The sequence below is a fragment of the Notechis scutatus genome, chromosome 1 (genome assembly GCF_049901735.1).
Source record: "Notechis scutatus isolate UNSWTSFEM ecotype Mainland chromosome 1, rNotScu1.2, whole genome shotgun sequence".
Classification (NCBI taxonomy): domain Eukaryota; kingdom Metazoa; phylum Chordata; class Lepidosauria; order Squamata; family Elapidae; genus Notechis; species Notechis scutatus.
In genome coordinates, this window is record NC_142009.1 from 310,835,317 (window position 1) to 310,855,110 (window position 19,794).

The 19,794-nt window shown below is 38.8% G+C and overlaps 1 protein-coding gene across 7 annotated transcripts in view; it reads right to left on the minus strand.

Moving 5' to 3' along the window:
• CEP170B (centrosomal protein 170B) overlaps positions 1-19,794 on the minus strand; it is a 65,151-nt gene that overhangs the window by 20,035 nt on the left and 25,322 nt on the right. For all 7 annotated transcript variants that reach the window (XM_087952261.1, XM_087952259.1, XM_087952260.1 and 4 more), the window contains exons 6-9: positions 18,245-18,383; positions 4,520-4,636; positions 2,693-3,169; positions 145-914 (exon numbers count right to left, since the gene is read on the minus strand). In XM_087952261.1, the coding sequence (XP_087808387.1) occupies positions 145-914; positions 2,693-3,169; positions 4,520-4,636; positions 18,245-18,383 (1,503 nt within the window). The remainder of the gene's footprint in view (positions 1-144; positions 915-2,692; positions 3,170-4,519; positions 4,637-18,244; positions 18,384-19,794) is intronic.

Below are 19,794 nucleotides of genomic sequence, written 5' to 3' on the forward strand. Positions count from 1 at the left end.
CTATTAATTCTATTAATTTAGTTGGTCAGCAGCACTTTAGTGGATGTACCAGGCCTTACCATTCTTACCCCAAAGTTTTGGTTAGGAAACTCCAAATGATAAAGATGCACTAATTCCTTTTGTTTCTAATAAATATGAGGTTACCTGATCAATCATTTTTCGAGCTTCTTCTACTTCTTTATCCTGTGATTCGGTTTCAATAGTGTAAGTGCCTGTTTCACTCAAACTATCTTCCTCTTCCTGTTTCCTAGCTTTGGCCAATTTAGGATCAGCAATTGGTGGAGGAATTGTTTCTGGTGCTGTTGGAACAATTACTGTCTGTGAATTTAGTGGTGTTGGCACAGGAGGGGGCTTTTCAATGTTGGGCTGAGTCGCTTGAGCGCTTTCCCTTAAACATTCAGCAGCAAAATCTTGAGCTAATTTTGACTTTCTTCCAACACTCCCATGACTTTTTACAGGTGTTCGTGATGTGGAGGATGAGGAAGGGCTGATCCGCTCATCTGCTTTCTCCCTCCTGAAGGAGCCTGCTCTTGGAGTGGTGAATGCATTGCTTGGCCCTTTGGTTCCTGTTGCAGGCAGATGTTGGGAGGGCATAGAGCTTCCTGGTTTCTCAGCCGGCACTGTAATTTTGCGTTTTTCAACTTTCGTCTTCAGGGTGGGATCAACTTCATTTTGGGTAGAATGGCCACTGTGTGTAAAAGACTGCGATCTTTTCTTCCGAGGCATGTTATCATCAAAGAACTCAATGACAAAGGCTTGCTGGTTGTGCAGCATTTCCTGGGGATCACGTCGAATTTGGCGCTGGAGTTTGGCTTGCTCCATTATATTCTCATTGCTAACTGTCTCTTTATCTAGCTTAGGTGCTACTACTTGATCCTCTGAGTCACTTTGGGTTCCATCTTCGTGTCTGTTACCTAAAGAACAGGAACACAGATCAGATTGTTCAAAGGTAAGACATGCTTCCTTTCTAGGTCAGTACATTAGTAATGTCCCCTTGCCCCTTCCTTTAGATAGGTTTAGACAACCCAGGACTTACTGGGTCCTCATTTCAGAGAAATTTCCTTACCTAAACAGATAAAAAGAATTACCATGGGCAGACAAAAAAAATCAGTGAGATGGAGAGCAACTTTCAACACTCTTTAGGCTTCCCCACTGACTCTCCTTGTAAAAAGCATGCAGGGATGTTAGAAATGATGACATGACCACAGGTGACTGTGATGGCATGGCAATACTGAAATGGCCACAACTTTATCAAAGTTTAGTCCAAGGGGATTTCAGACACATTATTTAAGGGAGTCCATTTGAGATACATTGATTCAAAAATTGTTGCCCTGTGATGCACCATTTCACCCAATTGAAAGTTACAAACAGACAAAACAGGAGAGTTTTAGTAGTGGATATATTTGTCTATTAAGGGCTACCAAATACAGCACTAGGAATTTTAAACCATAGTTTTTATTTAAAATATATACATATACATTTAAATGGTATTTAGGTTTCTTCAGGTATTTTCCCACGTCTTAATATTTGTGCTTTTATTATGGTGATGTTTCGGCAGAATCTCATCTGCCATCCTCAGGCTTGTGTATTGGGTTCTTTTTAATCTTGTGTGTCAGGCTTAGCAGCCGTCTTAGCAGCCCAAAATACCTCTAAGACCCATAGTCAGCTCCATAGGAGCACCACTACAAAACCTGGCCAAATACCTAGCAAAACAACTACAGCCCCATGCTGAAGCAGCAGCTTCACATGTACAAAACTCATATCACTTAGAAATGATCAAAAATCTACACGTGGAACAAAGAGACCTGCTAGTAAGTTTCGATGTGGTTTCACTATTCACCCAAGTAAAAAACAAAAAAACGGCTGCTAAGCCTGACACACAAGATTAAAAAGAACCCAATACACAAGCCTGAGGATGGCAGATGAGATTCTGCCGAAACATTGCTATAATAAAAGCACAAATATTAAGACGTGGAAAAATACCCGAAGAAACCTAAATACCATACATATAAATACCCGCAAAAACATAAGAAAACATATACATTTAAAATATATACATCTTAAAGACTTTTTTTAATGAAACTATTTGAAATTGTGACCTGAAAAGCCTCTTCCTTTCAACAAATGTATTACTTTAAAGAGATAAATCAACTGGTATGAAAAATACATTAAACCCAAGAAACACCTTGTTGACATTTTTAACTAGAAATTCCCTATAATGCAGGAATCCATAAAATGTGTAAGCTTCCTATGTTTTCCCGTTCATATTATTTGTTACGAGTCACCACCAAACCCATGATTGTTTCTTCAAATCATGTTCCAAAGCATGCTTGGAAAATTCATCAACCCGGGTGTCAAACTCACGGCATCACATTGCCATCACATTACGTTTCATGATTGTTTCCCCTTCGCAGAACCGGGGTGGGCGTGACGCATCTGGCCCACAGGCCGCCATTTTGACACCTCTGATTTGCAATGAAACAAGGCCTACAGGACTCCTCATGCTAACTCAACCCTTCTCAGAAGGGAAAAGAGGTTTCAACCTCTTTTTTGTAACAGTCTGGATTTCTACATGGTGCTTCTTCTCAATATCCTTCATTCCAAAATTTCTCTGGCTCTGAATTTTATTATTATTATTTTAAATGCAACAAACAAAGCATAGAGCCTCAATTGCTTTAGTGAGAGGTTTTACCTTTCAGAGTCTTCACATGAACAGGGAGATCACTTTTTGTACTATATACATCATCTCCGGGAGACTGCCTTCTTATGAGACTTGGATCATTGTGCACCAGCCAGTCAGCCACTTTACTCTCTGCAGAGATAATTTCCACATGGCCAGTGTCCTTGCTGAGGTTCCGTCTCTGCCTGAGGGAAAATTTAGTGACGTGGTCTTTTATCTTCATTTTACCTGGCGTGCAATCATCAAACTCAATGGTAAAAGAAGCATGGCTCTGCACAACAGGTAACACTGCCACGTCGACATCTTTGGTGGGGATCTCATGGACTTGCACCTCTGGAGTTTTTACTGGCTGATGGAACTCCTTTGTAGGAATTTCGAAGTAGCTGGGTTCCCTACGGAATGCGTAGACAGACTCGCCTTGAGATTCTCTGTAGCCAGTGACGTTCCCATTGATTTCTTCTTCATGTTGGATTAAGTCTTTTGTTCTGTCTATGTAAAGAGGAAAACAGCTCTCTGTTAAGTTGAACACTCACAAAAGTCAGTAATTTCACAATTTAATAACTTAATAACATAACAAGTAACGCAGGTCAAACAACAAACCAATCCAAAACAAATATTAAAATGAATAGACATGATGTCAAATTCCAACAAGCAGACCTAGAAAACCATCAGAGAAACTGTTGTATAAAAAATGTTCCTTTGGGGCTTTTCTGAAAGACTGTAAAGAGAGATCCCCGCATACCCAGCTGATCCTGAGTTCCAGAAGCATGAAAAGGATGCAAGACTTGTTCCTGCTACTCTACTCTTTCTCACAGATTGGCAGACAAGAGAGGGCCTCAGTGGATGAACAGATATATTGATATGGATTAAGGCAATATATTTTGATCCCTAAACATTTAAAGGTTAGAAGGTAAACACTAATGTTTATGGAGATTCTCAGTCATCCAAGTCATAGTTGTCCCAAAAATGCTTTTTCAAGAGGCAACTGGACTTTTCTTTGTTTTTCCTTGAAGATGTTTCGCTTCTCACCCAAGAAGTTTCTTCAGACTGAAGAAGCTTCTTGGATGAGAAGCAAAACATCTTCAAGGAAAAACAAAGAAAAGTCCAGTTTCCTCCTTAAAAAGCACCTTTGGGATAAACACTAATGTTTTGAATTGGGATTGGAAATACACTGGCAAGAATTGCAGCTGATGAGTTATGTATATCATATGATCTGACTGCTCACTATCTCTTACTACTTTGACAGCCATTTTCTGCTCCTTGGGAAGTTTTCAAACTCTCTTTAAAAAGCAAAATGTACCATAATTCATCTAGCCAGGACAGTACCAGTTAGAACTGCTAAGATTTACCATGTAGCAGTGGCTGCCTTTGTGTCTACTCTTGCTCTTTTAACACTCTGTCTTCCTTGTGGAATACCTTTCATTTCTATAATCTTACTTCTCCCCCACTATCTCCCTTTTCTGCTCTAAAGACAAGGGTTTTTGTTTTGTTTTTGCAGCACGTAAAAAGCAGTGTTTTGCTGGTTGGAACCGCATATAATTGCTTTATTGAGGGTTAAGAAAAGCAGTATGAACTGACACATCACTCATATAAGCAGAGGTCAGGGCACTCCATGGGCCCACATTCTCATGTTGCGTTGAAGAGATGGGCTTCTCTGCAATCCTTCCTTCTTAATAAATGCACCTGTAGATCCTAATAGAAGACAGGAGTATCTTAATAAATAAGGGCAAGATAGATAAACTGACCAAGTATGGAAGAGTTGAATCCTAAAGTTAGAACTCATAGCTTATTTATGAAAGACATGACTTGGCTGCTAAATGGGAGCTAAGCTATACTGACCTGAATATTGTTCTTCTGGCCTTCTGTCACCTGTTGAATCCAGTTTATTGTTGGCATCATCTTCTCCCCACCATGAAGGCCGGCCGTAGAGTGGTGTGCGGTAAGTAGCTGTCACCTCTGGGGACAAAAAGTGTGGACAAGAAACATAAACAAGAAGTATGCATTTTAATTAAGAACAAAATACTGTATTAACCTTTAAAAAAGTCAACCATTCACTTGTTATCTATCAGAGGGGAGGGGGGGACTTATGCACTGATATGTTTTTTTAAACAACTTTAAACTTTGGTTTCAAATCATAATTATTTGGACTACCTGGACAAAATTAACCACAATTATATCCAGTGCAGATATACAGGTAGTCCTCAACTTACAACAGTTTAGTGACTGTTCAAAGTTACAACGGCACTGGAAAAAATGACTTATCACCATTTTTCACACTTGACCACTGCAGCATCCCCATGGCCATGTGATCAAAATTCAGATGCTTGGCAATTGGCTCATATTTATGATGGTTGCAGTGTCCCAGGGTCATGTGATCAACTTTTGCGACCTTCTGACCAGCAAAGTCAATGGGGAAGCCAGATTCACTTAACAAACATTTTACTAACTGATGATGATGATTCACTTAACAACTGTGGCAAAAAAGGTTGCAAAATGGGGCAAATGTCACTTAACAAATGTCTCATTTAACAACATAAATTTTGGGCTCAATTTTAAGTCGAAGATTATCTGCACTTAAGAAAGAGAATTGACAGAAAGGCAGCAGCGGCACAATCTAAAGGTTCATTTATTTATTTTTCACATTTCCATACTGCCCATTTTCCTCAAAGAGGTGCAAGGTTGGCTTGTAATCATATTGGCATAATTAAAAATGAATCAATATAACACCTGCATCATAAGATCCTTTATTTAATTTGTCCAGTGGTTAGAATGAAAGATATGTAATCAAAACAGATCTCTGATCCATGATTTAAATAAAAAAAATGTCATTGTAACAAACCCATCCCTTTTCCTAAAAATCTGCATGACATTCCCATGAATTGGCAAATAGACAGCTTTAATATTGGCAATAGTCTTAAGTCATCACAATATGTGTTTCTCTTCTATATTATTGGCTACTGCCAACAGGAAAATAAATATAAAGTCATATTGTCAAGGCTCTGTTGGTTCTACAAACTTCTTCGGAATTAGATGAAAAGCAGCCCAGGTCCACCATGTGCTTAGCATAACCTCAAATTTGACCATAAATATTTATGCAAGTCCACAACTAAAAAAAAACACCATGATTCCAGCACTTATCAGGATGGAAATAATTTAAAAAACAGAAAAGCAAAACAAATTGGAGCATGTTGCCATTTCTGTATCTTATTATGCATTTATTTTTTTATAGCACACCCCAATCCAAGGATTCTGAGAAGGATACAACAGAGTAAAATTATAAATATAAGTAAATATAAGAAATATAAGAACAGATCAAATAAAAGATTCATCCTCTACTTTTTTTTTATTTCTTTGTTTGGCTAATCCCAATTCAGGACATCATTTCTCTGTCATTAGAAGCCATGACCAAGGGCATTTATCAGGAAAAGTATGGTTAAAAACATGAACTGCAAGGTATACTTTTACTTCCTGGGAAGAATCAAACATGAAGAGAATTCTCCTTCTGGAGACATTTGTTCCAAATTAGCTTTCATAGATAAATATGTAATTCTATGAACAGTTAAGAAAAGCCCAATTAAGCAATACCTTTTTCTCTTTAAAATCATTTTTAACTCTATTATCATTATTTCTTTGCAGTAATATGAGGTTAAGATGATGTGGCTTTGGACAGCATAGCACCAACAAAGAAATAGGTAATTTCCATTACACCCCTCACATGATTTTGCCACTGCAGTGCTTCAGACCCATCTTTCTAATGCAGAATTTAGATTAGTTACATCATGGATAGAAAAAAAAAAAAAAAAAAAAAAACAACCAAAAAAACCAAAAACCCAACACCCCCCCCCCACCCCCCCCCCCCCCCCCCCCCCCCCCCCCCCCCCCCCCCCCCCCCCCCCCCCCCCCCCCCCCCCCCCCCCCCCCCCCCCCCCCCCCCCCCCCCCCCCCCCCCCCCCCCCCCCCCCCCCCCCCCCCCCCCCCCCCCCCCCCCCCCCCCCCCCCCCCCCCCCCCCCCCCCCCCCCCCCCCCCCCCCCCCCCCCCCCCCCCCCCCCCCCCCCCCCCCCCCCCCCCCCCCCCCCCCCCCCCCCCCCCCCCCCCCCCCCCCAAAACTAGAAGACAACAGGACAAACTGTCTGTCAGTTACAGGACAAGCTGTCTGTCAGTTGATGATTATTTGCTTGGAAGGGTGCACATGTACATAAAACAAGGATAAAGCAATTTGGGTGGCATAGGTCATTCCAGAGACCTAGGGGTGGAAACACACAAGCCAGTTTGCCTTCTGTTAACTGGGTGAGAGTTAACCACACTCACGATGGCAGTCTTTCTGTAAGAATCTGCAATATGCTTTAATAATTCAAATGTATTTGCCGACTCTTATGTTTCAGTTATTTTCCTTTCATAACGTAGACAGAGGTAAACTTGTAAGCATTCTTCACTAGGCACAGAGTCTAGCTGTGCTTAGGTTGTTACATCATATGCCTTGGGACCATTTCCTAGGGCCAAAAGTTTAACAGAAAATATATATATCCATTCTCTGAGTATTGAATCATTCAATTTTCACTGCAGCTTAAACAAATAGTAACTAAACTGCTCTGTCATTTTAACTATATTAGAGTTGGCTTCTTTGAATATAGCTCATTAATTATCCCCCTGCCCACCACCACAATTTTTATGCCAATCTATCCAGATGGCACTAATCCCTCAAGCACATTTCTTGCCTCATCAATTCAAGCATACAGCTTAAGGAGTGCAGGGTAGGGAATAGATCTATTTAAAGATAGGATCAAGGTCAATCAGGCACTTGCCTACTGAACTACAAGTAATCCTCATTTAACGTCCATTCACTCGGTGTCAGTTCAAATTTACAATGGCATTGAATAATTCTCAATGCAGTACTCAGTGGCAGGGGAAGCTGGTGGCAGTAGGTAGTGGATGGCCAAATGGGTAGAGATGTTGAGAGTTAGGTGGATGCTAAAATGGAGGCAATCCCACTTTCTCCCAAAAATGGTTTGAGTCTGGAGTAGAAATGAGTCCTCATCTAACGACTGCATAGGATTTGCTCAACAACAGCAACTGGGATTGCTGGAACTGACATCACTAAACCAAACTGTCATCTGATATTTCACTTAGCAAGCACATTGCTTAGCTATGAGAGTTTGTCCCAATTAGGCTTGTAAAATGAGGACTACAAGCATTTATGTCAGTGTGATAAAGTGAAAGCAATCAATAGGCACATGACCTCTTTACAGATTGACCCTTGCAGCTGTCGCTTATTAAAAACACTGGGGTGGAATTAAACAAATTAAAATCAACAAAAATGGAAGCATAGGTTCTCAGAGAAATGTATTTAATCCACTTTTCGCTCAGTTTGAAGCGCCAGCAATGTGCTAAAGAAATTCTTAAATAGTGTGTATGCCATCCGAGGAGGGGAGAGAGAGAGAGAAAGAACACATGTATTTCCTACACAACCCAGAATTACCCAGTTGACTACTGTGGAAAACAAAATGTTGAACTAAAGTGAACCTTGCTTATTCTTATATTCTTACACTAAATAACCACAAATGTCATTATTCAAGGTCAATCTTTATATAACCAAAGCATTACTGACAATCAAATGGAGGTATCTGCAAGCATGATAGAACCAAAATAATGTTATTCTGGAAAATGAGGTGCCATGTCCCCAAATCTGATAAATGGTCCCATTTTTAAAACGTAGCTGATGCTGAAGAGAAAAAGAATGCAAAGGTGTGAACTTTTCCAGGAGGAAATAGTGTTAGCAAACCTGGGATAAAGGCGGAAAGTCCTCAACTGAAAGAGATGATCAGGGAGGCAGATTTTTTCCTGATTCAGTGGTAGATTTTGCTTAGAGAATTTAAAGGAAGAGAAAAAGTTGGAAAGGAGCCTTGTGTTGAGACTGAATGCAGTCTGAAAGAAAGCCTTCTTTGTCTCTCAGAGGTGGCGACAATAATTATACAAAACTATTTTGTACATGTCCATAGCCTGGAGGGTGGTAGACTCCCCCGGTACATTTCTCGCTGTCTAACTAGAATTGTCTCTGTTCTCAGGGCTGTGGTTTCAGTACACATTAATGAACAAATATATGAAGTCCCCTTATGTCGAGTCACATCTCTACTTCATCAAACCAAGTACTATTTCTTTGAGTTACTAGCAGATTGTCAGCCTTTTAAGGCAGACATGTTTCTTATCCCAGCTATCTGAGGTTATTACAAAGTAGAAATATCAAGAACTGAATATCCAGTAGAAAGCCACCAATGTTTTTACAAGGGCAATGTAAATCATGTCATAAAACGTGAAACGTGAAGTAAATGTCCTTCCATTTTATCATGAAGCACATAGAATGCCCAATCTAGAGAGGACCAACCTATCAAGAATGCTGAGCATCTTAGACAGTTAAACATTTTTTTAAAGAAAAGACCAAAAAAAAAAAAAAACATCTGGGAAGAAAGCCACGGCAATTTGTACAGCTACTGGCAAGAAAGGAGCCAATTTGTAGACATTTTTATCCTGCCTCTATTAAATCAATGTTTCAGTCACTATTTTGCATGAAATGGTTGTTGATTCCAGATGTAGTCAATAAACTTCAACTAAAATATCTTGAATATATATATATATATAGTATAGCAATTATTCAGTTGTGGAAGCCATATTTCACTCAGAAGTTCCAAGCTGCCACATCTTACTGCCTGGGAATTTGGGAGAGGGGGTTTCATGAAGAGCTGGAAGATTAGACATAAGAACATTCTTCTCATAAAGTCAAGGACAAGTTATCTTGCAAAGGAGTGGTTGGAGGAATGTCTCCAGTTGGGACGATGGTTGATTGGGCCATGTGATGGTCTGGTGGTTGCAGGGGATGGGTTTTGAATTTTCAATTGGGAAGGAAAAACCCAGAAATCTCAGATTCGGGTTTTCCCAGATGTGCCAGTATGACTTCTTTAATGAATTCTTAGTTGGATTAACTTTGTTTCTGAGTGCTGAATGAAATGGGGAGTCTCATTGGATCGCTGACATATAAATTGCTTCATTTAAGAAAACTCTAGAAAGCAGAGAGAATTGCCTACATTTACATCATCTGGAGATTCTGCACTTGGTTTTGCTGCTGAAGTAGGAAATCCAGAGTAAATGTGATAATGGCAGGGATCAAAAAGAATGAACAAAGGACAAAAAAAAACCCAGTCTAACTGAAATTAAAGGAAGATGAGTGGGAAGTATGTTAATTTAGGAGTGCTTAAAGACAGCAACACTCATCCATATCTACTAAAACGTTGGTGACAAGGAACTGGAAGATTAGAAAGAACATTCTGTCAACTCTCTCTAGAGAATGCAGTTGTGCTAAAAATACTGTCTAATCAAATGTAAGGAAGAAGAGGTATAACTTTAAAAAAAAAAAAAAACTCCCAGAAGCAGCTTTCAATTGATATCTCATCCATATTTGTTTACTCCAATATTTCAGTCTGATTTCATGAATTAAAAATCCAAATGCACGTTTTCAATTTAATCCACCTAACATAAAAGGAAAGTTTTTATGTACAGCCATAGAGGGCCAGCATCTAGGATAGGAAGAAACAACCTTTGTGCCTGAAGGTCATTATAATTTGGATCAAAACCTTTTTTTAAATCTGTATTTGTATATTGTTGAACACAGCACGGAGTAATTAATCCTACCATGCTTGTCAGTGCCAACTCGTTCCTTTTTTCTGCATGCATAGTTTTGTATTAAGAGAAATCTTGAATGCTCATCTTTTTTTAACCCATTATTCATAGAACTAAATCCTTTAAAGCCTTTAGTTGCAAAACAGCCAATCATACACAAAAAGCATCCATGCAATCTTAAGCAACTGCCAAAGAAAAAAATGTAAAATTAAGTATACTGCAGAAATCAGACTTGCATTACAGCTTCTTCCACCAAGTTGTTCCTTCTTTCAGGCTGACAATATTAGCTTTAACCCCCTTCTACTGCAGTGGTTCTTAAACTGAGGGTAATTCAGGCATATTCTGGGGGTAATGGAGCAATTTGTAATTGCTTGTTTGTGAGTTGGGATCCACTTTGAGACTGCCACTGTCAAGACATGTGAAAAACAACTGTCTGGAGGATTTTTTTGGAGGGTGGGGGTAGTAATTACATTATTTGAGGCTGGGTCAAACAGTTTAAGAATCACTGTTCTAGTGAGCAATGCAGCATGTTACCTGCTGCAATTACTAGGTCCATCCTAGATAGAGCACACACATATTGGGGAATTGTTTAACCAGAGATAAAAATAATAAGGAAGCAGATCTATGAACAATCATGGATATACATGCACACTTACACACACACACAGACACCAGTTTATAAATATAGAGGACAAGATATATGAGAGAGTCATTTTTCCTTTCTATCGTTATCCAGAAGGAGAGGACATATTTCCACAAGTTTTTTGAGTACCTGTGGTTTGCATGGCACCGGAAATTTTTCTGAGTTTTCCTTTAAGCAGCTTTATTGTCTCCAGTCATCAATTATGCTTCTGGAGCTTAGAAATTCTTGGGCCACCAGTGAGAATCACCCTCTTAAACATCCCTTTCTTCATGTTTTTGTCTTTAAGAGCAAGAGAGTTCACTTTTTTGGAAATTAAGACAAAGATAGTGGTTATATTTATTTATTTTAGAAATACTTATATACTGCCCCAATCAGAGATGGAATTCAGCAGGTTCTGACCTGTTCTGGAGAACTGGTAGCTGAAATTTTGAGTAGTTCAGAGAACTGGTAAATACCACCTCTGGTTGGCCCTGCCCCCATCTATTCTCTGCATCCCAAGTCCCAGCTGATTGGCTGGGTCTTTTTTTAAAAAAAAAAAAAAAACAAGTTTTATTGATTTTCAAAACACACAAGTCATCATTATCCATTACATGTTTAAACCTTTTTCCATTATAAATTTAACAAGTCAGATAAACTATAATTCTGTTTTAAACCATTTCCATATAAACATACAAAAACCTCTTATCCAATTTCCCTTTATTTCTCTTCACTCTTATTCAATTTTATTATTATTATTTCATCTACTTCTTTCTGACTTAGTTACCATTATTCTCATTCTATATTTCTACAAGGTTTTATTAATTTCCCCCCCAAAAAAACAACATAATCACACAACACACAAAACATAAAAAAGATCTTTTTGGAAAGTAACTTGGACCCAGGTATCTCTCTTTTCATGGACTTCAATTACCGTATTTATCGGCGTATAACACGCACAGGCGTATAACACGCATCTTCATTTTAAGAGGGAAATTTCAGGAAAAAAATTAAATTTCTAAATAAAAACTTTGAAGCAAAATAAGGGTAGCTCAGAACTTTTTTTTTTATTAATATTATTACCACTTATAAGGTAAATCAGTGGTCCCCAACCTTTTTGTACCAGGGACCGGTTTCAAGCAGAAAATTTTTGCAAGGACCGGGGGAAGAAGAAGAGAAGAGCTCTTCGCTGCTCCACCATCCAAGGAAGAAACTGCTTCAAAGAAACGGGGCTTTTCCTGTCGCCGCAGCTATTCAAGCGCCGTTTCACCCCCACTCCCACCCGCGCGCGCGCTTCAATCCACAGTGTCCCATTCTGCCTGCCTGCCTGCCTGCCTTAGTTTCTGGTTGTTTGGGAGCAGCTTCGGCTGAGAATAATAACTATTCGCCTCTTTTACTCAGCCGAAGCTGTTCCAATTCAACCATTAACGAGCAGGCAGGCAGGCAGAACGGAGCACTGCGGGCGGGCGGGCGGGCGGACGGGGTGGGGTGGGGGAGAAACGGGCGCTTCAGGGAAGCTGCGGCGACAGGAAAGCCCCCGCTTCTTTGAAGCAGTTTCTTCCTGTGCTGGTGGAGGAGCGAGAGAGCGACTGAGAGAGCTGACCCAGAGAGAAGGACAGGCTTCGGTTGCTTCCTCCCTCCCCTTCTTTCATTTGTGTCCTTGATCCCCGATCCCAGCAGCATTCACCGAAGGCTTCTTAACATTATATCGGCGTATAACACGCATACATCATTTGCCCCCTATTTTCAGGGGGAAAAAGTGCGTGTTATACGCCGATAAATACTGGTATATTCAGGCTCATCTTACATATCATTACTTATTTTATTTACCATTCTAAGTCTTCTATATTAACTTCTCCACATATTTCACTCTTCTTGATTCTATCTTAATTAATCATCTTAATTTGAGTCATTATATTTATATCTTTTGTCCATTCTCTATTATACCTTTGTCTCATTCCTTTTAAAAAGAAAGAAATTTCTCCTGAAATCACTAATCAGAGTATGATGCCTTTCTATCTCCCCACTAAATTAATCAAATTAATCTTTAAACTACCCAATCCGATTTTGCTTGGTACATTCTAACTGAATAATACATCTAAAACAATTAAATACATAGTTAAGCAATAGATTTAAATATTAAAAACAAAATACTATAATGAAAGTTTTATAATAACATCAATACCATAATCTTAATAAACTCTTTAATTAAAGTTTAATATTCTAAATCTCCCCTATTATATTTTCAAACCAATCATTATTAACATTCCAACATTTTAATCTCTTATCAACTCTCAAGCCATTTAAATTTTCTATTTCTGATACAATACTACAATATCATCTTATGTACCTTGCAAAATCTCTTTGAAGAAATTATACTTATCCTTTATCCCTAAAAAAATTTCTTTTTCTCATTTAATTTCAAAACTTTGTAGCTTTTCTCCACCTTTTCCCTTTCTTTCTTCCCCAACAAACCTTTCTAGCCCCCTTCTTCTAGCCTCTGCCTTACTGGCTTCCCTTCTCTGTCGTATTCCTCTTCCCTTTTGTTTACCATTCTTATATTGATTTTGCACCTTGTTTTTCCCTTTCTTAAATGTTTTTTTAAATCTTAAGTCCTTTATTTCTCTTCTTTTTCCTCTTCCTTCCCTCTTGGTCGAGTTCTGAGATTTATTAAAGATGGCTTCCTCTCTTTGTTCTTCTTCTGCTGTCTTCATCTGTTGCAATGTTTGTTGATAATTAATAAGCGCCATTTCTAAAAAAAAGGAAGGCTTCTTTCAAACCAGCTTTACCATTTTGTTTTGCTTGCTCATAATCTTTTCTCAGTTCCTCGATAGAAGAAGCCATTATAAATCTTTTCTTTTCTTTTCTCTTACAACAGCCAGAATATTCCAAAGGAAAAATAAGACAATCCCAAAGTTCTCAGTCAATCCAAATCAAGACAGAGTTCCCACTCTCCTCCTGGGGTAGTATCAATTAAAAAGAAAGAAAGTCCAAATCTGTTTCTTAAAATCTTATTGCAATATATTTTAGTCTTTCAATCCTTAAGGCATCTCCTCCAACAAGATCTTAGCATACAAATATTTTTTTTTTTAGTCCTCTCTTTTCCCACTCACCGCTTAGAGCCAGTTTTCACCTAAAAAAATAGGTTTCTTAATGTTCACTTTTTATTCCGTAAAAAAGAGGGTAAGCTATCCTTTCAGCACCATTAAACTGCCGCTTTTTCCTCTTCTCGAAGGTATCATTCAGAAAGTCATACTTTTCAGGAATTTTGTTAAATATGTCTTAGAGTCCTAGGAACCAAGAAAGACTTTCTCCTCTCAAGCACTTTCTCCACTTCCTCCTGCGCATTCTTACCCGGCTGCCAGCTTCTTTGTGGCGGCCATTACGGACCGCCGCTGCACCGTCCTGGGAAAAGGGGTTCTGCCGGCCGGGAGGGGGTCTGCAACACCCCAAACCCTTCTCCGGATCCCCTACCTTCAGCTGCCCCTGCAGGGCAGCCTAGCTCGCATCCGTCTGGGTCGGAGCCCCAAAAACGCTAGCGCGGCAGGATCGCGCAGCTTCGCAAATCCCTGCCGCCGCGAAGCCGACAAACCGGAAACTCCTGGCTGGGTCTTTTTTTGTTGCCCTGCACAGGAGAACAGAGCTGGAAAGCAGGTTAGTGGGGTGGGGAGGGAATGGGGATTTTGCAGTAACTTTCCCCCTGGAGTGAGGAGGGAATGGAGATTTTGCAGTAGCCTTCCCCTGCTTTGCCCACCAAGCCATGCCCACCAAGCCACGCCCACAGAACGTTAAAAAAAATGAATCCCAGCACTGGCCAAAATTGACAAGATTCCAGGTTGCATAGTAAGAACAAACCAAGAATAGAATTATCTCAAACACAATTTTAAAAACAGCTTCTATTTTACATTGCCTTCCCACCCCCTCAATTTTAAATACCTTAATTTAGTTCCAAAGCATATAATCCAAATTAAACATTTACTTATATGATTTATTTAAATGAATCATGCCATAATAACAGCTCCTGGCACAAATTTGCTAGTCAAAGTTTAACCAAAGTCTCAGAATACTAAAGACTAGGAATGCGTAGATTTCTTTCCCATTTTGGGACACTCATAATTGTATTTCCTTTTCACGTTTTTTTCTTTTGGGGTTGCTTGTATGAGATCATACTTCTACCCAGCATAAGACTCAGTCTTGAGATCTATTCATTATCGTTCATTTTCTGAATTTTGGGTCTCTGCATTGCTACTTGTGTAGTAATATATACTTAGATGGGCCACTTTTCAGCCACTGAATTTCTAGGAAGACAACTTATCATCTTCCACTATATTGATTTATTTTGCCATGCTATTTATATTTTGCTTCTACAACAAACAAAAGCAAGTTCTGAAGCACAAAAGCAACACAAATCACATATTATCTCAGAAATCATTAAAAATTAAACTGCAAAACTGTTCTGCTGTAACATCTTGTTTTAAAAAATGCTATGTGAAGTTCAAAAATTTGAATACATTGCCAGTTATGATAGATCAAGGGAAAAAAGCAAGATGTTAGATCTTTTTTTGTTTTGTTGTTTAAATTTCTTAAACTATTGTTATGCTTTTATTGCTTCATGCATTTTTAGCTGACAAACTAAATATTAAAATTTTATGAAATAGTTTATAATTGATAGCATCAATGATAGACTGATGGTAAGACAATGAGGAAAATTAAAATAAAGCTGTTTTTATTGTTTCCCCAAAGTTGCTACAGGTGCTTCAATTTGATTGTAATTTCCTATGGAAATACGCTCATCAGAAATTTTGCATTCTCTGCTACATGAATCATCTAAACCAGTGTTTCTCAACCTTGTGAACTCCCAGAATGGTGAATTGAAACTTGTGAACTCCCAGAATTCCCCACCACAATTGGCTGAGGAATTCTGGTAGTTGGGATCCACCCATCTTAAAGTTGCCAAGCTTGAGAAACACTCATCTAAAGTTTTGTTCATACACGACTTACAACAGAAAGACAAGTTTGCCCAGTCTGCAGATTTTTTGGAACACCTATTCATTTGCTTCTAAAAAAAATTATAATAAGCATGTACACAGTCTTCAAGCAAGAGAAGAAAAACAGCAAGAAAAAAAATGGAAAAGAGAGATATAGGGAACTTACTTTAAACCCTAAAGGCATAAAATACTTTAAAAATACTAGACAAGATGGGTAGCACACAAATCTAATAAATAATACATACATTAATATTGAAGTTGCTTAAAATGAAACAGTTTATGGGGGGAGAAACCCTCTCATTTTAAATAAATCTCCTCCCAAATTCTTCTGATTTAGATACCTTTCAAGTTTAATAACTTTAATAGTTAGCTTTTAAGTTTATCAACTTTAAGTTTATAACCTTCAGTAGAACCTCTGGTACAGTAGAAACTCTGGTCACGAATGCTTCTGACCACGACCAAACTGGGTTCTGACCAAAAAATTCACAAAATTTTTTAATCTGGTCACGAACACATACTTGAGTGGTGATCAAACATGAGCCCTGACCCAGAAATTCCTGAAGATGAAACATTAGAAGATGAAGAAATTGCCAAAGTTATGGAACGAATTATGGTTGAGACTAGAGATTCTACTGTAATTTGAATGTGACTTTCAATTCAAGTAAAGATGGGACTATCAGCCACAGTATGTTGTGGTGAAAAAACACAATACAAACAACTGCAATATTAGGGGATTCTTTATATTATCTAGGTGGCATGATGGCTCAGCTGTTAAGATGCTTAAAAAAACCGACAACCCGGGTTTGAGATCTGAGCATTGCTCGACTGGGTGAGTTCCCGTCTTCGCCTAGTTTCTGCCCACCTAGCAGTTCGAAAGCATGCAGATAGCTTAATAGATAGCACTTTAGTGGAGAGGAAACAGCTGTGATGTCATGCTGCCACATGATCAAGGAAACATCTTCGGACAGTGCTGGTTCAATGGCCCTTGAAACAGAATTCCCCTATAGTCGGTTATGACTAATGAAGTAAAATCTGCATTCTTTCCTTTTCCTTATATTATCTAGCTCCTTGCTCAAGGAATGCAATGACAGTTTTGTTTCTAAAGGCACGCTACAAATATTTTAAGTAAGAAAAATATAACAGCCCAAATATCTTTTGACTAAAATATTGATCCCATTGCGAACTTGATTTCATATCAATATGCACATGAATGTATACATTGGGTGCACACATAATAAGATCCCTTTTCTAATAATCTATTAAAATCTATCATTTTACCCTTTGGATCCCCATTTCCCTCTAGAAAATAAAGAACAAGCTTCAATAACCCGCTTCAAGCATTAATTTCAACTTCAATAGGAAGAAACAAAAGAAGCAATGGTTCTCACTTATTGTTCTGACCCAAGCCTTGTTTCAAGCAAACAAACACCAAACAGAGATAAAAGTAAAACCTTTTTAATGCTTCTCTGTGAATTCAATTCATTCACAGTAAAACACTATTAAAATTAATTGTCCCCGATAAGAACAAGCCTTGTCAAGGTTGTGCAAGGCTGCCAACACTAGATTAAATTGCAAGGAAATATTCAAAACCAAAAGTCTCTAAACACAAACCAGCATAGTCCGAACTTCCACAAGACTTGAAGTACAAGAACTTCTTTGCTTCCTGCAAAGAATCCCACTTCTGAGGGCTGGCTTTTATCCCTTAAGGGAGGGGCCATCACCTTGCAGCCTTACTCCCGAGTCACCCATGCTGCTGAAGCTGCTCTTTCCTTTGAGCAGCCCTGCGCGCACACGCACTGGGCACAGGCTCCTCAGGGACCTCTGCATCACTGCTGCCAGCCTCCACAAGCTCTGAAGGCAGCACTCCACTCTCTGATAGTCCTGGCCCCGTTCCTGCATCACACGCAGGCCCCTCATCCAAGTCCTCGCTCTCCAAGACCTCAGCCGTCCACATCTGCTGTGAGCAAACCACAACACTTATAAGGCTACTCATGCAGCATCAAGCCGATGAGTTCTGTTGTTACAACTATGTATTTTTCAATGAGTAGGGCATTTTATCATTTGCCACTGACAATTACACATGGTAAATTTTTCTGTGTTTTAATCCTTGTCAGCTGCCCAGTCACTTGTGTGAGATGGATGCCTATATAAACAAATCAAATCATCATCAATTTAGCCATTGTCTATCCACTGCAGGATGAAGGTCTCTTTCCAACCTAATCAGAATTGTAGAGAAGGCAGGCCTTTCCCATATCTTAATTAATTAACTGATTTTTCTAAACAGGTACCTGTAATTGCTTTCTTCTCTCCTTTCTCCAGCTTGGTTTGGGAAAATTCAATATTTCCATCGTGGTCCATTGGCTGTTCTGCTCTTTTCATTGCTGTGCCTTTAAAGCTCATCTGAAGTTGGCTGGTATATTTCTCATGCTGAAGAGGAAAGGCAAGAAATTTGGGAGTACATACTCTGAAATGAGCAGGAACTCACAAAGAAAGGTTATTCTTTTAAAAAGGAATTTGTACCAGGAAAATAACTGAGAAATATTGCATCACCTATTTTTCCAGTGTTTTGATTCTAATCTTAATCTCTCTATCACACAATTTGTGTTTTAGAAAAGTAACAAATTTTGAATTAGGAGGCTTCAGCAATTATCTTTTTGGCCACTGAACAGTAATTTCTGAAATGATACAAACGCAGAAGGAACAAGAAACACAAGTGGCTCCTGTTCTTCCAGACATGTCTAATTTTAAGCAGAATACTTCCATCCTCTCCCCACCACACTTGATTCAGGAAGATAAAGAGCTCATATTTCTTTAGGACTATCTTGCCTTCAGCAGAAAAATCAGGTATATCAATGGATGAAAACTGACAATTCCTTTAAGTATTACTCAATGAAAAATTTATTTTTTAATGTTTATTTATTTGTATTCCACATTTATTATTTACAAATAACTAAAGGCAGAAAACATATAATCCACCTTCCTCCTATTTTTCCCACAACAACAATTCTGTGAGGTGGGTTGGGCTGAGGGAAAGTGATGGGCCCAAAGTCATCCAGCTGGCTTTCACGGCTAAAGTTGGGCTTGGATTTGAACTCATGGTCTGCTCCTTTCCAGCCTGGTGCCTTAAGCACTAGACCAAACTGGCCCTAATAACAACAACTATAAATATACAAAAATGGAACTAAATTATAAAGTATTTTTGCTGCCAAATAATGGAACAGGAGGCCAAACCTTTAGGCAACTACTTTTTTGCACATAACATTAAATCTTAGTGTAGAGTTACATGCAAATCTACCCCAGGCAAATCCTGGCATATAGAAAAGGCTTGACTCTCTGTGGAGATACAAACAAACAAGAGGCAAGGTACACAGATGACTTCATTTCAGTATCTTGGCAGCTGAATCCATCTAATTTATTATATTTTCAGAGACAAAATCAACAGGTAAACTTTAGGAATCTTTGGTTGTTTGGGTGAAAGTGCAGGCAAGTTTAGAGAAAGGTGAGTAGTATTGTGTTGATATAATCTGCTGCTGAAAGTAAGTCAACTATGTCCATTTTAGGTGGCTGTTCTTTGCCAAAATATTGCCCCATTAGCTTCTCCCTGAAATCCGGGTAAGGTTATCAATCAGTACTGCTATAAAGCCCATGATTCATGTTTTCTGACCAGCAATGGCATGCATGCAATGAAAGAAAGATGGCATCTTTCCTGAAAAGCATATTTTCTCAGAGTTGGGTAATCAAAACACAGCTTATAACCCTACTTTGTGCAAGCCAAGATTTTTCAATGTTTTTACTTGATTTGCTTCATGGCTACCAGTAAAAACCTGAAAATGTGAAG